General features: G+C 42.8%; 2 protein-coding genes across 5 annotated transcripts in view; both read right to left on the reverse strand.

Moving 5' to 3' along the window:
• Positions 1 to 794: 794 nt before the first annotated feature.
• On the reverse strand, positions 795 to 3,366 carry tbx16 (T-box transcription factor 16). The gene is made up of 8 exons (XM_072387029.1): positions 3,195 to 3,366; positions 3,001 to 3,103; positions 2,531 to 2,695; positions 2,280 to 2,426; positions 2,119 to 2,189; positions 1,949 to 2,037; positions 1,656 to 1,860; positions 795 to 1,567 (listed from the first exon to the last, which is right to left on the reverse strand). The coding sequence occupies exons 1-8, from the start codon at positions 3,311 to 3,313 to the stop codon at positions 1,129 to 1,131; spliced, it is 1,338 nt and encodes a 445-aa protein (XP_072243130.1). The 5' UTR covers positions 3,314 to 3,366; the 3' UTR covers positions 795 to 1,128.
• Positions 3,367 to 9,186: 5,820 nt separating this feature from the next.
• Positions 9,187 to 18,660, reverse strand: part of cabin1 (calcineurin binding protein 1) — a 35,991-nt gene continuing 26,517 nt past the window's right edge. For 3 of the 4 annotated variants that reach the window (XM_072388394.1, XM_072388392.1, XM_072388391.1), the window contains 5 exons: positions 17,364 to 17,438; positions 12,952 to 13,210; positions 11,283 to 11,441; positions 10,980 to 11,182; positions 9,187 to 10,866 (listed from right to left, as the gene is read on the reverse strand). In XM_072388394.1, coding sequence (XP_072244495.1) covers positions 10,723 to 10,866; positions 10,980 to 11,182; positions 11,283 to 11,441; positions 12,952 to 13,210; positions 17,364 to 17,438 — 840 coding nt within the window. In that variant the 3' untranslated portion in view covers positions 9,187 to 10,722. Of the gene's footprint in view, positions 10,894 to 10,979; positions 11,183 to 11,282; positions 11,442 to 12,951; positions 13,211 to 17,363; positions 17,439 to 18,660 lie in introns of all 4 variants that reach the window. The other variant, XM_072388393.1, reaches the window with a different exon arrangement.

Here is an 18,660-nt window from a genome sequence, read left to right on the forward strand (position 1 = left end):
TTACAACAGTCATTAGCAGCTCATATCCACTCAGGGTGAAGGTGATAGGCCCTGCCTGTGTTTTTCAGTCGTGAAAAGGAGCCAACAGCCCCCCATTTTCATGCCTTTTAAGGCTCATTGACATGGAGAACGAGGGTCATGCATTGCTTTATGTGCCGGTGGGTAAACCTCAGCAGGTGAGCCGGAGTCACTGTAATACAATGTCTTTAATGCATGCTGGGCCTGTCGAAACCACAGAGTGGGCCCCATTAGTGGAAACACAAACAAACAGCACCAAAGGTTGTGCTGCTTATCAGGGTGGCCAGGCAGAAACCCTGCAGAAGTGCACCCACTGACAGGATAATACACTTTCAGTAAAGTTGCATGCAAAATATCGACTGGATCGGAAAAACTAAATCGCAAACATGCTGATTGAAACTTTGATCCAGAATTTACAGAGGATTGTGCTGAAATCAGGCTCTCTGCTGCTTTTAATAGAAACAGGCTGGAAGAACCACATTTCAGATGAATGTAAGCCAAATAAGGGAAAACCTTGCAAAAGTGCAATTTTAAAAAAACCATCCAATTAGCTTGCGCAGCAGGATGAAACCACATGTAATTTGTAGTGTCTTTCATTTCAACCAGGTGATGTTGGCCAGTTATCTAAACTGTGTTACTATGTACTTGAAACATTGGATCAAATTCAGGAAGGATATGGTAAAATACAATAAAAATATGTATTCACACAAGACATCAAATCATGTTACTTTAGGATTTTATTCTCATTTCACATCACAATTCAATGACAGGCATTAATTCCGCACTTATGTTTTATTCTTTCATTTTTACAAAAATAATATTTACACTGGCAGATGAGACGAAATACAAAATAAATAGACAGTAAAACAATCACTCAGCATGGCTTTTTACACTTTAGTTCCACTCAGGACAAAGGGAGTCTGAATCCTGCCCGTGTGATCAAAAACCAGCAGCGAGCTGCTCCTTATTCTTTTCTCCTTTCATTGATTCCCTCTCGTTGCAGGCCTCCAGCCTTCAGCCTTGTTTGGGCATGCATTCTAGTTGCTGTGAGCGCTGCATCAGCCAGAAGATGGTGAATTCTCTTCAGTCAGTTAACATTGAAAATCTCCTTCACCAGCAGGAATAAGAGAACAGCGGGTACTGGCTCCACTCAGCCACATTACCATGGTGATAGCCATGGTGCACAGCTTGCGTGGTGTAGTCAGCAGTCAGATGGTGAGGAGGGGGATACTGTGTAGGACCGGGCCCACTCCACTGGCCCAGGGGCTGCTCTGCACTGTAGGGGCTGTAAATGTGGTGGCCTATGACCCCTGGCTTGCCAGCTTGGGCCATGGTCATGTTGAGCACCCCGGTGTAGTCCTGGTGGCCCGAGAGGTGTTGGGGGCCGCAGTGGGAGGGACCAGCCTCGTGTGCTCGAGGCTTTGAAGACTCATGATCAGGGACAGTGGCGACATCAGGAACCCTGGATTCAAAGCTGCGGCGTCCTGATCCACTGTGATTGCTGCCAGTGCTGGTGGAGGGAGATGGAGATTTCGCGTATTCATGGGCCCTGGAACATTAAAAAGATGGCGGTCACTATTCCTCTCACTCATGGGACATTACTGCCTTAGTTATTGTGTAACTTCACCTGTATTTACCTGTATGGCTGGTAAGAAGCTGGAGCAGGAACAAGTTGCTCTGTGTTGTACATATCTCTTGTGTCCACCCCAGCAGGAGAGTCAGTCCTCACATTTTGCTCCCTCTCAGCACCCCATGGAGAGTAACGCTCCTCTTTAACAGTATCCTCATCTTTCCTTTTGGGCAGGTCTCCTTCATAACCATCATATGACGACTGGCAGAAATCTGAACAGGCAGATGTCATCAGATGACATTACAAGTACGACACAGGGAAGAATTACATTAAGAAGAGGAAGAGTCTTAAAAGGGGTACCTGGGGAGCTGTCCTCTTTCATGTCCCTATTCAAAATGTCTTGCATCTTGGCTCTTTTCTCAAGGCATGATGGGTTTTTGTTTGCACGCCTGCAGAGGAGAATCACTTTTATTAAAATGACACAACAATTAGTATATTCAGCAGCCGTATGCACCCGGTACGAAACCCACCTTTTTCTATTAGTGCCCTCATCTCTGAAACCCTTCGCGAACGGGTTGTGATCTATCTTCAACTTTGTAATCTGCAGGAAGAAAATTGATTAAAAACCTCAGAAATATGTGATGAGCTCAGAACAGGACTTTTGTTTGGGTTGGCTGCCGCAGAAACTAACTTTGGTGTTCTGGTACGCAGTGACTGCAGTGAAGGAAGTCTCTGGGAAGGTGAAAGTCTGGAAAACACTCCAACGGACGCTGAACAGGTCGTCTGCCTGGACAACGTGGAAACGGGGGTGGTAGCGATGCATAGAATGCAAAATGATCTGCAGACAGGAAGTTAGAATTCTAATGACATCAAATCTCTCAACAGCTTTCAATAATATATTGTAGATATCATATGTCAAGTTTCTCGAGTGCTCAGACTTACATGGCCGTGCTGGTCAAGTGTATTGTTGGTGAGCTTGAGCTTGAGGAAAGAGATGCACTGCTTCATCCAGTGGCTCCCCGGGGCTGGAGAGTCTGGGTGGACGTATGTCCTGCAGGGAGGCTGGGGCTCCGCTTTTCCTGCCACCTCCCACTTCTCTTTATTCCACTGAAGGCAGGAGACAGATGGTAAGTAAATCTGTTTTACAGGAAGGTGATTTACAGAAGAAACTTAATCTTCCTTAACTTCCCATGATAGAGTGGAGGGAAAGGACTGGCTGATACCACCCACAGAGAAAGGGGGTAGTACAGTTAGCTCCCGGCAGGGGATAGAAAAACAGGAAGAGATAGCACCCTTTGATGTACAATGTTAGGAGAGGGGTGGTGATAAATTGGGGTGACTTGTCTAGGGATACTGGTAACCACTTACAGTTATTTATAGCCAAAGCTGCTGCTTGAGTTCATAAGCCTTACCTTGTACCTGAAACCATCCTCAGGCACCATGTCAACCAATAGGATGTACTTGGCGCATGGAATAAGTCCAGATAGACTCACTTTACAGTGTGGAAACATCCTCCTTGAAAACACGTGAGGGAGAAAAAAGTTAGTATAAAGAGCAACAGATGGCACCACTTTTCAAATACTTTTGCTCACTCTTGTTGTCTCACCTGCCCGGTTTAGTGATGATCATTTCTGTTCCTATTTCATGGAAAGACTTCCAGAGTTCAGGGTCCTCCAGAGTCATCCTGATGTTGCCCTGGAGATAGGCTTCAGGGCCAGCAGCCATGGAGCTGGGAGGAGGGCCACTGAAGTTGGACTTCAAGTCTGGAAGAAAATAAGATTTGGCATAACCATGTGATGCTAAAACTGATGAAAAAAGTATTATCAGCAGTGATGTGAGCACAGAGACAGGGCGCTTCTTTGCATACATTGCTTGGGAAAATGCAGTGTAAATTCAGTGAAAGCCTGTTGGCACTCACCTCTGATGGACTGCATTCTTCAGGGTCAGCAGCAGTGCAGGAGAAAACTTGAAAAGGTTTTTGCATAAAAGGCTGACAAGCAATCCAAGTGTCAGCCAAATCCAAAATATGACCTCAGCTCCGGGCTTGGCCTCGTGACTCATATGAAGAAGAAAAATCCAGTAGAGTGACCAGAAAGCTCAGTCCTGTTGAGGCAGATATTTTTCAGAGATGCAGCTGCAGGAGAGGGTGGCCATGACTTTTAAGGGGAACCTTGAAGTAGGTGGGGCCAGGAGGGCCATTCCCAGGCTTTGAAGTGGCACAATGATGAGTCAGTGTTCTGCTGTGATTGGAGGGTGCTGAAAATCAAAGAGACTTAACAGAGCCTTGATACCGTCCCCACAGGAAGGGGGATGGAGGAAATGCATCTTTATTAACTGCTAAGAGACTTTAAAACAAATATGGATAGACTTCCCTGCTGCAGATCAGATCTTGCAGCGGCACCAGAAGCTGTGTGAATATTACGCATGTATCCACACACAAAAATGCCACTTAGTGTGTTTGTGCGGTGTGGTAAAATTCATTTGACCCATTTTAGAGAATTGCAGAGGAAACACCAGATTGGATGTTTTCTTAAAAGTAAAGGTATTTCAAGGGAAGTGTCAGAGTAGAAGTAGTGAGCTTGTGTATACTGGCATACATTTTCAGTGTAGGCATGGGCTTGTGAGCGGGTGAGACTTTGAATTACATAACGATGTGCTTTACACTTTTTTGTACCACAGCTTTCTCCATCAAATTACAGAGTGGGTGGGAAACCCAGTGTAAACCCATAATGGTGTGTTGATAACATACACTCTTTCTGCAGGTAACTTTTACCTGAGGGCAGCCCGCGAGTCCTGCAGGGAGTGGGTGTTGGTCATGGTGGTTGTGTATTGGGCTGTCTAGACAGGCCCATGCTCTGCTAGATAATCTCATTAGGCCAGTTCCCCTTGAAGAAGCCAGTTTCTGCATGCGGAAAAAGCCCGGTGTATAGGCAGGCAATTAACAGCCAGTTAGCACCACAAGTCCAAGTCAGCCATGAATGGGACAGGAGGGGTAGGAGAATAAAGACCCGCCGCACCAACCCGGCTGACCTCCCCACTATCCACTTCCAGGCAAAATCCAAGGGTGTCACAATTCATCAGTATGACACTCCCTGCCTGCATCATGCCTCATTACAACAGGGAAAAACAAATGTGAAGCACTGCTTGCATTAGCATAGAGGGGGGAAATTATTATTTTTCCCTGTGACTGAATTGAATTCAGCTGGTTTTCACATCTCATTCAACCTGTTCTCTTGCATAGAGCCTACACTTCCACAAAGGTTTTTAACTGTATTCTCACTCCCATGTGCTGCATACAATGCCTTCTGTAGGCACAGCTTTTTTACACCTACACACTAAGGTTTGTTTTTCTGGGCTGTACTGTATGGATAACAAGTTAAATACCAAAGCCAAGACTTTTTAAAGCAATGCAACAAGCACCGTCATGCAGTTTGTGAGGCACCACGGCTCTCTGTGGAATTAGTGGTTAAGTGTCCATAAAGAGGAGTAAGTAGCCTCCACCTGTGAAGATATTGACAAGCTTTGGCAGGATTCATGTCAAATAAAAAGGAAAAAGGACAACATCCCGCTTGTAACAATGCACTTAGAGATGCAGACATTTAAATCTGATCGTTTAACTGCCTGGATGAAGGACTCTCCCTGCGTGCCTCCTTCAGCAGAACTTGCTGGCACAACATTGGCCTTGAGGAAGTGTGATGAGTTTTCTTCGTCCTTATGTGAAACCAGTTGTTGTCAAGGAGTTATTAATCACAGGTTCAGCGTCACTGTCCTCACTTAGCAGTCAGCCGGCTTTTCTGAGCCTACATGGACATCCCCTTAAAGAACCTCACAGGTCAGAGAGGTCACACAGCTTTTGGGTGTTTGGGAGCAAGAAATTAAAGAGATCAGCTCTCCTCTGATCACTCGGTGCAGAGAGCGTGACAGAACAGAGGTGTACATTTCAGCAGTGGCAGCGTCAATCCCATTATGCAGTGGGTCTGGAAGGTGTGACTGGGGAAGGCATCAGTACACGGCCATGGCACAAAGGCAGAGAGCACTACCTTCTGTAACAGCAGTCTGCGGGTGATTTGGACCTGGCGACAAAGCAGGGAGGTCGTCTGCAGAAGGCTGGTAGAGGCTGCAATGATTTGACTTAACGCTCAGAAATACTGGAGTGATTGTTTTCAGGTGATAGCAGGAGATAACAGAAAAATGAGCAAAAATAAGTTATGCTGAATGGCCAATTCCCTCCTGTTCACACTGACTCAGGTCTGATTCCACTGTGGCTTTCCTCCCTAGTTATACTCCTAGTTCACCTTTGGCAGCGATGTTCCACCTCTCAGGTGTCAGTCTTTGGCCATTTGCTTTAACTGTGCAGATCCCCATGTGCTCCTCAGTTAACAGCTGCCAATATACAGCCAAGGCCCGGGGATCAGACGGCTCTCCAGCAGCCCAATAAAGAGCCCCTGGAGTGGACTGACGAGAAATCTCACACCTTTCGCCTACATTAGCCATGCAGCATGCTCTTTTGATGCTTAAATGGCCACTTTGGCAGGACTATGGCTGGAAATAACATGATATAGCCTGAGAGATGCTTTTACCTGACATATACTTGTAGATGCTGTGCAATGATTTGAAAAGATTTTCCATCACATGCAAGAACAGATAATGTGGCTGTAGCATGGATTATTGTGCTTTGTCAACATGGAGACATTACTCAATGAGTCAGATTTTATTAGTAGAGTGCCAATTCACCATTTTCCTTTAGTGGTAATTAGCAACAATTCTCATTCGAGTGGAAAAATGACAAATATAATTTGAAATATAATGACAAATCTGTTTCCTCCTTCACTCGTGTCCTGGCTGCAGCCACAGCGAACATGATCTCTGGGGCTGGATGAGCTCACATTTGCTCCTCCACATAAGAAAACAAACCTCAGATCTAGTTTTCCTGGCAAAGGGGGCAAATGACAACTTCACAGCACTTCATAAGAAACTCCTGGAAGTTGCTAATGAAGACTAATGACTTCCCTCGTGTCAGAGAATTCACACCAGAGTGTACGAGCCCTTTGACCACAAACTCAGTGTGGTCAGCAGGGAGGTCTGCCAGTTACAGCAGTTCAGCAACTCCGCTGTGACAAGATTTCAGTGGCTTAGAAGTGTGTGGTTGTTGTGTGATTCACGTTCTCATAATGCACCTTTTCCCATTTTCAATAGACTTGGAGTGCAGGCATCCCAGTCAAGCGCACACACACACACACACAAAAAGTTATCTTGATGGTAGTGAATGCCTCCAAAATTCCAGTATCCACCTTTACACCAGTCGTACCTTCACATAAATGGAAGTCTCCCTACCGATGGACACTGGTGCACTGCCATACTATCAAAAGTGGTGACTTTTGCAGTATTTGCTGATAACAGCCTGGATGGTCTTTTTCTCAGTGGTAGCACACAGCACCCAAAGCCTTCTTCTTCTTTCTAATTCCCCAAATGTATCTGAAAGGTGGACTCATCTGAACACATCTGAGATGAGCTTGTGCCCATTAGAACTCAGCAGCAGAGCTGATGTAGTGAAGCGCTTTGAGTGGTCAGCTAGACTAGAAAAGCGCTATACAAGTACAAGTCCATTTACCATTTACCATACATGGCTTCCTCTTTATGAATTACAGCTTCAGGTCCCATTTCTGCTTTAATCTACAGACTGTGATTATTAAAAGCGGTTTTCTTAGATACACCTGAGCCCATGTGGGCTCCCTTTTTTACAATACTATATTGAGAAAACATTGAAAGAGCAAAATTCTTTGTCATCCTGCATTAGAAAATACTTTTTTTCCTCATTTCAAACAAGAGAGTTTGAGATGAGGCGACCATCCTTTCTTGGAAAGACTCAGTCTTTAGTGGATGTTCCTTTTAAACTAAATTCTGAAACCTCCACCTGTCGACAATTATTCTCCAGTCTGTAAAACCTTCCAGAACATTTAAATTTGATTAAATCTTTTAAATACAATGAAGTTGGCTGGTGAGGACATTGAATAAATAAATCAGTGCTTTATTTTGAACATGTGAGGATAATATGGTATGAAAATAGCTTAATATGCCTGAACAAGGAAGAAACAAATCCAAGTCTAAATCTAAGTCTAATCTAAGCCATTCAAAATAATTTCCTTTGTTCTTGTGCCTATTAAACGGAGGTTCGAGCGAGATAAAAAATAACTGATTTAAGTTTTTGTTTCATGCCAAAAAAACAAACTTTTCTGGAAATGGGGTTTGTAGAATTCAATCACAGCTGTTTTTGCGGCCAACTGTAAAACAAAGATGAGGATGAGAAGAAAAACATGGACGCTGGCTTGTTTTGAGAAGACACTTTGCAGGAAAATCTCCACGATCAACAGAGTAGGGGCCCATGCACGGGAAGCTTTGACATATCCGACCTAAAAGACAGTTTAGTATGAAATCAACTGGGAGCTTTATGACAGTGTAAATTAACTTGTCACAGTCCTTCTGTGAACCCAAGTGTGGGTCTAACTAGAGTAACTTCCTGCTGAGTATTTTCTTTAAAAAATAATAAATGGACAAGTTATGCTTCTTAACTTGAAGCAGTTTCCCAAACAAAATATTAAATATACAGCAAAAAGTAAAGCAATGACCCAAAGGGGAAATACACCGGTTCAATTACAAGAACAAATCACCATTAACACCTCTAAAGGGAATCAATGCCAGCCTCTAATTTTAGAAATCACATCAACTTTATGAATAAATGCAAATGCACCAATTTTGTGCAATTAGCCTATTTTGCTAAAAATGTGAAATGACACTGGAAACCATCCAAAACAGTTTTCATACTGAATAATAAATAGAAAATTCAAAATCTCACATAATGAATAGCAGCCACTCGAATGATTCAAATGAGTTCCTGGAATGGAAAGTTGATATAAAAAATAAAAACAAGACTTCTGCAGTGGAGGTTTCAGCCGGCACCATCATAAAGGACTATCTGAGACAGAGAAGATGTACGGTGACGGTCCTAAAATACACACCTCAATGAGCCGAAACGCACAGAAAGGGAGGAGCGTCAGAACCCACCGGCGGATGGGTGCAGGACTCTTCATGATGACTACAAGTAGAATTTAGTGGAACATTACTGACGCAATGGTTCTACAGGCGGCTTACAATGGTTTCTATGGCCCATTCTGCATGTTGTGTATTTTATTTCACTGCATGAAAAGCGCTTTTTGTTTAACATAAAAAAAATTAATCAGACCATATAAATCTTGTTAATTTGCATTTTCTCCTGTATATACTCTAAACTATTCAGAGTAACAAATCTGTCCAGAACAGTTTTAATCAAAGCGTTGATTAGATGCGAATAATGCATCCTTGTGCCACAAATGACACATTTAGAGGTGTTTCTAACGGAGATTCTTGTGCTTTTGCTCGATTATGCTTACAGAAAATTAAGCGAGTTGATTAGTGGAATATCAAAGGTAAGATAAGTCAGATAAGATAAGGTATGGCAGGGGCAGGTGGTCTTACCTTTGTGTTTTTCCTCAAGGTGTGGGAAGCCTGAGCTGAAGAAACCAAACAGCCACCTCATGTGATGCAAAGACGCAAACAACAAATGTGTTTCTCAAATATATTTTTGGTTTAACATCTATAATGCATTCAGTCCAGAGACAGAGAACATGTTCCACTCCAGGGGGGCTGGGCCAAGCTCAGGCCCGGTCACCTCTTTAGCTGTGGTATAATCCCAGAAGCTCACCAGAACAATAGAAAAACACCCCCGAAGAAAATAAGCAAAATAATTAACTAAATTACAAAACAACCTCTGAAATCAAGGGTGAGAGTTTACAACTTTTTCCATTTGTGTTCTTTTTAAAAAGTCATTTTAGACAGCTATCAAGAAACATAATCTTTCTTTTTTTATATATATATAGAAAACAATCTGTAAAAAAACATTCTGTTGTCTTCCTCTGAGTTAAGCTAGAACTCTGACAAATTTACCCAAATGGTTTCAATGGAAAGGCATCAGTATTAGAAAGTCCTCCTCCTCATCATCATCATCATCATCATCATCATCATTCCAATTTTCAATTCCCCTGAAATCAGGAAAGCTCGCGTGAAGCGGCTGTTAGTGGTGAGTCGTGTCCTGAGCTGACTGGAACTGAAGTGACCCTCATCTTAATGTTTACACTCTCACACATGCACGTTTCTCCAGCTCGCTACTCAACCCATTACAGCCAGACCTGTTGGAAAGATTTTTTGGATTATCATATGTACAAAAACTAATCTCTAATAAATGAAATCCCCTCTTCATTTAATTCAGATCAGTGCTGGTGACGGGACATCTTCCTGTTAAGAACTGCTCCTCTCAGCTACAGATGCACACTCAAGAAAATATACAGGACTACGAGAACTACAGTCAGTACAAAAATAGCACAAAGTTAAGTGCAAAAGAAAAACATCCCAAATGTTAAGTGTAAACATTTCCAATCTGCTACAGGTTATGAGGCTTCGTGGATCGTTAGCGCCACAGACGAACCTTGAATGCCCTCGTTTCACCTTTCTGTTCAATGACATGTATCACGTACCGATGCAAGCGACTCAGAGAGAAATCTCATGCCAGAGTAAACTAGTGGAGGACAGCGAGTGCATGCTGCTGAGCGTCGACACAGACTGAGGCACCACAGATTGGTGAGCTCTCGAGACGAGCATTTAGCTGCAGCTTGGAGATACAGTTAGCACACAACATACAAAAGATGCATAAACATGGCGCTGGTAGGCTTTAAAGGCCGAGTCTGTGCTTCTTCTTCTTTTTTTTTTTTTCTTTCTTTTAGGCAGATTCACTGTTCAGCAGGAAAGCTCGAGAAGCTGATGTGTGATATGCATAAATGACATGCTGTGGGATTAAAACCACCTGAGACACACTGTCATCACTGCAGACAACCAGAGCAACACTGTGACCGGACAGCTGATGAGAATACTGCATTCTGAGGGTGTTTTTGTTTTTTGTAATGCACGTGAGGAACGAAAGCATTAACATGGACAGCTGCACAGACGTAAACCATTCCTCTTTTTTTTGTTAAGACAGGCAGAGACAGGGTTTGGCAGAGTCAGGCCAGGATGTGACAAGAGTTCAGTTTCAGGCCTTCGGCGGCTCAGATGTCCATGTAATCGTCCTCCTCGTCCGACTCGCTCTCCAGAGACGACTCCTGGCTGGATGTCTCTTGCACCTCCAGCGCCGGCTGGCTCAGAGTGTCCTTTTTGACTGTGGCGGCAGACTGGGATGACAAGATAACGTTCTGTACGGGAGCAGACAGCAGAGGTCACTGCTGAGTGTTAGACTGAACAAGCTGCTGCTACAGAGAGCATTATGTGTGGGTACAGTGCTCACATTCAGAAGCACAGAGCATACCTTAAGTCTTTGTTTGGTTTCCTCTGAGATGCTGCCTTTTGGGGAGAGAAGCGTGGGTGTCGGAGGCGTTACTGTGATTTCTGGTGGGAACTTGGTAACAGTGGAGGGGATGAAAAGCTTTGGCATAGTGGCGGGGACTCTGGAGCGGATTCTGCTGGGGTCTGGAAGCTTTGACTGCTCATTGCTGGCGTACTGCTGCTGGTCTGAGAGACAAATCAACAGGATATTACTTGATATCCCAACATTTCTAAAGTGTAAAGAGAGTTTGTTAGGATGCATTTTAAAGCATCCTGTTGTTCTGACCTGGGCAAGGTTGTGTCGTGCTACATGTTGCAGTTTCCTCCTGGAACCAGCCAGCTGCTGGTTCCTGCCCCTGCGATACAGTGGCGAGTTTCATCTGCTGACAAAGGTGCGACTCCTGCTGACGGTACAAGAGTCCCTCCGAGGGCTCCTCCCGCTCCTCTGTCAGATGAAATAACACACGATAGTCCTCAATTCTGAAACATCTGGCAACTTCAAAATAACTTTAATGCAATTCTTCACAAATAACAGAACTAGTTTAAATTTCAAAAGGAAAGTTGCTCATCAAAGACAATCGGAAAAAAACAGACTTCACCTGATGAATAACTAACTGAAGTTATTTAATGACTAAATGATAAACTATGTGTGAGAACTGGAGGCTTGATCAGCAGAATTGTTGCTGGCACCATTTACACAACGTCTCATCTAAATGTAATGTTCATTTAATATTATCAAGATTACCAACTTGCGAGAATAACTGCCAAGTTTACTAACAATTTTACAGCTCATTTGAGGGTGACTCTGAAGCAAAGTTTCTTTGTAGAAGTGGGAATAGTCAGGGGGAAGAACTGTAAAATGTCCTACCCAGCCCTGGCAGACAAATATGAAAACAACTGATGTACTATTCTTTCAGGGTTATCCTGGAATGTTGCCGTGGAAACTCCTGTGAGGTGTTGCTGGAGGCAAACTGTGACTGACTGCATGTAAATGCGTGTTGATACGAACACGTTTTTGCATGCATCTACACAGACTTCAAAGCTCACCCAACTTTAGGAAACTGATAAGAAAATGGTAAGAAAGTAAACAATCTGGATTCACTGAAGTGAAACAGTAAAAAGTAGCAGCAGTTTTAGTGAAATGTAACTTTTTGCTTGTGTTTGTGAGAGCCTGAAGCTTTCGGTCTATAGCGTGACGTCTAATTCATCAAGCTGAGCCCCTGCGTTGATCTAACAGATGACGGGACTTTAAAATTTAAAGGAAGCTCTGTTTCTTGTAATTTTAATCTAAACAAATTATCATTGGGCTTGTGTGTGTCACACGCTCCAGAGACTGCTGCTATCACTGGCTTGAAATGAGACAAAAAAATAAATAAAAAAAATCACCTGGATAGATGAGCTCTACTCAAACAATAACTGACATATCCAGTAACATAGAATAAAAACTACTGGCACAATAATTTCTACTAAGAAGAAAAGGGAACTAAACATGTGGATAGTAGAAGTAGTTTCATTTTGAATATCAGGGGAATTCATGCAGAAAACAAGTGTGAGAGATCTACATCCTCAGATATTAAGCATGACATAAATTGAATATTTACAATGAGATCAGCAATGAGTATTCCTCTAAATCCCTATAGAAGCTCATTTAAGTAGAAAAGAGTCCCAATCTGGAGGACAGACTAAGCCCAGGAGGGAAAATATAAACAGGGCAAAGACTGCTGTTATGTAACATATCTGTGGAAGACCACAGGTGCCCTCTGCTGGCCACCTGGACTTAAGCATATTATTTTTGAAAACTCAACTGACCTTCTGCAACAATGGCAAACATTTTAACAATAACAGTGTTTCATTTAAAAAAATGATGGTATAAACAGCAGTTTTTGTTTATTTTGTTATGACTTCTATAAGTAACATTTCAGTGGTGAGACACAGCTTGAGAAGAGGTCACATACCTGTGTGTGGATGGAAGGTCATGGCTGCAGCAGACTGGCTGCCTGCTCTCCTGTGCTGCAGCTGATCGTGGAAGCCTGAGGTCGGGGGTCTGGACAGCTTACTCAGGGGCTCGTACACCACTTTGGCTTGGTTGTCCTGAGCGGACAGCGGGTGGCAGGTGGAGTGGCTGAGCAGGACGGGCGTCGGCAGAGAGGCGGGGAAGAAGATGTCTCGGAGCTCCTTGGTGTACTTGGGTGTGGTCGGGGCATCGCCTGCAGACTAATGGAGACAGAAGAAGATGTAGCTTTCATAGCAGTTTGCCAAGAGGAGGTGAAAGTGACAACAGGGGACCCACTGAAACGCTAACGACCCCCTGCTCCGGCAGATTTCTGAGAACAGTACATCTCCTACCCTTGAGACCCAGTGCTGATCCACACTCAGCACCACTGCACTTTTCAAACACTATACATCAGCAATGTTAGTCCAGAGCCTTTCATATAAGAGCTAATGATATCCTTTACAGAGCTGCGCTGTTGTCCCTCAGGGATTCGGACGCTTACAGTACCTGCATGCTGGACAGAGTGTTGGGTGCTGGTGAGGAGCTCAGCTCTACTCTACGCTAATATCCCTCTGAGCCACTTTCCTGGGTGTCCTTTGGAGGACCACTTACAAACACAAGAGCTGCACAAACAACCTGCGACAGCCGCCCTGCTTCAACAGCTGCTGTCATGGTAACACAGGAGCACAGTAAAAAGAAATGAATAAGCCCTCTCTAGTTTTCGATTCAAAATGGATGAAAAGTTGGACAAAAAGTAACCTTCCTGAGAATCTAAATGCAGAAATGAGGAGACTATCAGTCTGGCGTACTATATAAAGCTAAATTTAACCATCTGAAAAAACAAAGACGTTTATATTTACTGGAAGGCTCCACAGAACTACACTGCATCAATTATGCAGGCTTTTTAAAAAGTAAACAAGACTTCAGATTAGTCATGGCAGAGGTTAATTAGATGATTAAATGTCAAACAGCTTTGTCAAGATTTCAAAAACCTAGAGCCGATGCTCGCGGCCACATTAAATACTGTCATGACAAACAAGCTCTGACAGATGCAGTATCATTTGGCAATAACCGAGCTCTTATGCCATTTATCTCAGGCGCTCTGCTGGGAGTTAGAGTCAAATTGAGCTCTGAATCCCAGCTGTGTGTGACCAAGTTCCCCACAGGTATCACACAGAGCACAGGCAAATTAAACCAGCTTTAGTCAGGAGCAGATCCTTCAAGCCAGCACAGAGCAGCACAGAGCAGCACAGCAGCTTCAAGAGCTCCAGAGTCAGCTTTGATGATTCATGCTTCATGAATTAAACATCCCGCACTAAGAAACCAGCAAGTCAGCTGGACGCTTGTACCTGGGAAAGTTAAAGCACAAATCATGCATGCAGAATACAGGCTCCACTAGTCAGTGTCAGCCAAACACAGCTCCAACAATCTGAGTTTTCCCACCAGTGATGGTTCCGAGCCAGAGCCCAAATAAGAATCAGTTCCTTCTGTTTGGACCACTAAAGTGGTCCAGCCCGAACCAAAACTGGAACCGCTTTGGTTCAAAAAGCAGGCGTTCACCTACATCAGCGTTCTTTTTAAACACATGCAGAACGCTACTTGGAAGTATTACAAATGAATCATCTTAAATTAAAAGCTGTTTTAGTCTCGATCAGGATCTTTGTGTCCTTCCAGAGAATGAATGCACATACATTAACATCTGGCCTGAAAAGGACAGTTTATTTGCCAGCAAAGTAAAGCCTGAAAGCACATTAAAGTCTTGATGCCTGGACGTACTATAGGAGGGATTTGTCAGTTAAATGAAGGTGACAAAAACCCAAATCAATATTCTGATTGTATGTGGACAGGTTTTCACTTTTATCTTTTATTAAAATGACAACAATATTCTTAATTTGAACATATTTGGAGCAAATACTAAACTTTTTGTACAGATTTAACTGAATAGACGCGTTATTGTGTCTCTAAGGTCATCTTAACCAGCTGACAGAAGCGTTGTAACATGTTTTTCCATCAAATGCAAAGATTAAAAAGATTGCAGTCACACAGACTAGAAATGGAGATGCCTGATAGCTTATCAGGTCCATGGTGTCTCATACTATTGGACAACAATGTTTTTTTTTAACTCATAAACCTAACACACAGGACAAAGTATGCTCTGTCGGCTCCACGTTTCCGAGCCGGCAGTCCAGCTGCCTGGGAAGGAAGCAAAATTTAAAAAAATACTTTTTTCAGAATCTGCCTCCTGATATAAAGCAGGTGAGAGTGAGGTGTGTTAATGAAGTGCCTCCATTCAGAAAACTGAACTATCTATCACCTGCAGGAAGAGCGAAACCCCAAAAATGATGAAACTATCAATAAGTGAAAGAAGGCCGATGATTTCCTGCTGACAGTGCATCAAACAAAGGGCAAACATGCACACATCATTATAGCTGAGGGCAGATCTCTTTCTGCACTTGTGGTAGCTTAGAAAAAAATTGTGTGAATCTGTAGGAAGCAGGAAATAATTTCCCCTCGCCTTCAAGCTGAATTACCCTCTAGACAGAAGTGAAACTAAATGCAAACCACAATGTGAGCTACTGGCACAATAATAACACATTAACAGCAGTTGGATAATACTACAGGATGAGCATTTCTATAAAAGCACCCCTCTTTATTCATCTCTTGGGCAGAGACAGACATTAACTGCAGCGTCACACAGGCAAATTATCCTAAAAGCAAACACGTCAACCATCGCGCCGAGCACACTAGGCAATTGTAACAGTAATAATGCTTACTTTACAGACAGAAGACATGAATGTGTCTCATTACAACTGTGCTACTTTCACCTAAATGTCGAGCATTGCATGGGAATTAGACAATGACTGGAAACACCAAAACGAACACAGTCGGCAACTAAAAGAACTATTTAGAAAATGAGACGGTCTGATCGCTGAACTAGGAAAACAGATTTATTTTGCTCACATCTCCTTCTCATGAGCCTGAGGTTCAGGGAACATCACCGTGACAACAGGATGTGGGCAGAGAAACCCTTGATGACTGTGTGGGCAGGAGGAGGGATGAGAGGAAGGGGGAGACACCGACACAGAAGGAGGCAGAGCAGCTAATGATTGGATAGGGAACATGAATACTGAAGAAAAAAACTGAGATAACTATTACTGTAGCTAAAGAATAACCCAGTCAATTCACTAGAATTAGACTCTTATTGAATGCATTTAGTCACCTCCTTCTGTAACTTGACCTGAAGAAAACCGTGTGTGTATTGGCTGAGCAGATAAGCAGCATGCATACCAGTGCTGGGCTGAAAACAACGAGTTTGACTAAATGAGTGAAGCTGAAGGACTGACACAAATCGTGTATTTGGCACTGCTGGCAGAGAACAACTAAGTGACAAGTAAGTTTTAGCAAATTTTACAACAGAGGCTGGAATTTTGAAAAAAAAAAAAAAAAAAAACAGCTACTCCATCTTCAAACTTTAGAGTCAAGTTGGCCACAGTTCATCAGACATGATGAGCTCGGTGAAACCTTCACTGCTACACTACAACACAGCCATATTTTCACGATTTCATAGCTTCCATTTGTGTCATTAAAGCTGCTCTTTGTAGAAAAAATGTTTAAAACATGAAAAATTTAATTACAGACTGAACAGAACTAGAAAAAAAAACAACAATATCTACAATATCTAAATAACACCCATGTAATGCGGCGTAGCTATACAGCTGAGATCCTTTGGGGACAGTCCGGTTTTTACTTTAATACTGCTTTGTATCTCTAGCTGGGATGTGAATCACCGTAGTATCTAATCTGCCCTTGAGCCACCAGGAGAAGATGAGGCTGTAGAGACAGACATACAACAGAGCACGGAGGCAGACGAACTGTGCACAGAGCCGTCTGCAGAGTAGAAGTTCACCACCACCTCCTCCCAAGACGAAACCACAATCAGCAGACACAAAACGACAAAAATAGAACTAAAACGAGAGTAAATATTGGTGCGACTTTTTTTCCCCGCTGGAGACAGCTTTTGGGCTCTAAAGGACTGAAATCTGAAAACTTTTCTGATGGCGTTAATATGTTTGCTACCATGCTCGGGCTAAAAACTAAGCTAATGGTATAATATAACCTGAACAAATGTATGAGTTATGTATGAGTTAAACAAATGCCACATAAATTCATCTTAAATCTTGAACAGGAATGCAAAATATGCCTTGTAAAATTCTGGAACTTGTGGTTTTGATTTTTAAAGACCGAAGCTACAAAACTTACTTTTAAGTCACTAAAATCCTGAATATAAATAGTTGCTACAGAACCTTTTAGATCAATATCAATACCATAGTTAGACAAAGATGTGACAGAACACGTTGAGTAATACAGCTTTACCTGTCTTTGTGCAGAAGATGCCAACTGTATCTGGCAGAACTTTACAGCTTGGTCCAGAGCTACATCTTCATCAACCTGAGACAAGAAAACAAGCAAAACATGAGCATTGGAGTAGTAATAATCACACGATGAAACACTAAAGAGGTTAGAATTCTTATGACCTGTCCTGAGTGCACTGCTTGGAAGGTACTTTATCTGTTTCTGTAACACAACCAGCAGGGTTTCTTCTCTGCTCCTGATAAATAGCACGGGTCAACAAAGGTTCACGTTCAGGCCCACTTCAGCTGGTGGTTGTTAGCCGCAGCACAACACTGTGCACCTATCAGCTGTGTGAGCATGACCGCTGACATGTTCCCCTCAGCTGCAGTTTACGGCAGTTCAGGGACTCTCCCCTGAAGACTTCTCAAAATGCAAACCTGCTTATTTACACGATCCAAATCTTCATCAAGACTTTGAAAAGCCATTTTAATTACTTCATTATGGTTGCCTACTAGCAGTGAAAGGGATGCTGGACATTGCAATATGCAAATGGGGTGAGAGGAAGGGAATGCAGTTTGACACATCCAGCCAATGGAAGGATTATGGGACAGCCGCCATCTGGTGAATCTAACTAAGGAGGTCCGACATGTTTCTGAAGCAATGATTTGAGTTGTGAAATGTGGACGAGCCTCTTGCATGATGATGTGAGGCCTGGAAGCTGAACTGCCTTTATTCTTAACTTGACAAGATGAAATACTTTGATGGCAGGAAACGCTCCGTCTCTAACAAGTGACTCTGTGAGTTTTCCGTTTTAACGCCTTAGGAGTGAGCCAAAGTCAGACGAACTGACATGTAAAGGAATAAATAGAGTGCAAGGCATAGATTTAGACTGCGTGCAGCTGTGCACAGCAATAGACCATAAAAACCACAAAGCATCTGCAGTTTCTGCATGTAGGTTCACAATCAGCAGATGATTTTTAAAAAGATCAAAACACTTGTTTGTAGGAATCATGTTACAGCAGGTTTGGATTTCTCTCATGTGTATTGATTTTACTGTCTTTTCTTTTATGTCTTGTAGAGAAAAAACATAAACTGCAACGCGTTCTTAAACTAACAATTAAAATATGCAATCAGCACACTGTACATTCTAAACACAACTCCAAGATATTCTAATCAGAGCATAAGAACTGACTAGTTTGTAAGGACAGAGTTTTATTTGGAAGTAACAACTTTCCACCTTTAACACTGTAAATAAAAAAAGAGCCGGGGAGCCTGCAGTTTGTAAATCATAGAAATAAATCAGCAATTACTGATCCTG

Source organism: Leuresthes tenuis, unplaced genomic scaffold, assembly GCF_036924035.1.
Source record: "Leuresthes tenuis unplaced genomic scaffold, fLeuTen1.0.hap1 SCAF_6, whole genome shotgun sequence".
Classification (NCBI taxonomy): Eukaryota; Metazoa; Chordata; class Actinopteri; order Atheriniformes; family Atherinopsidae; genus Leuresthes; species Leuresthes tenuis.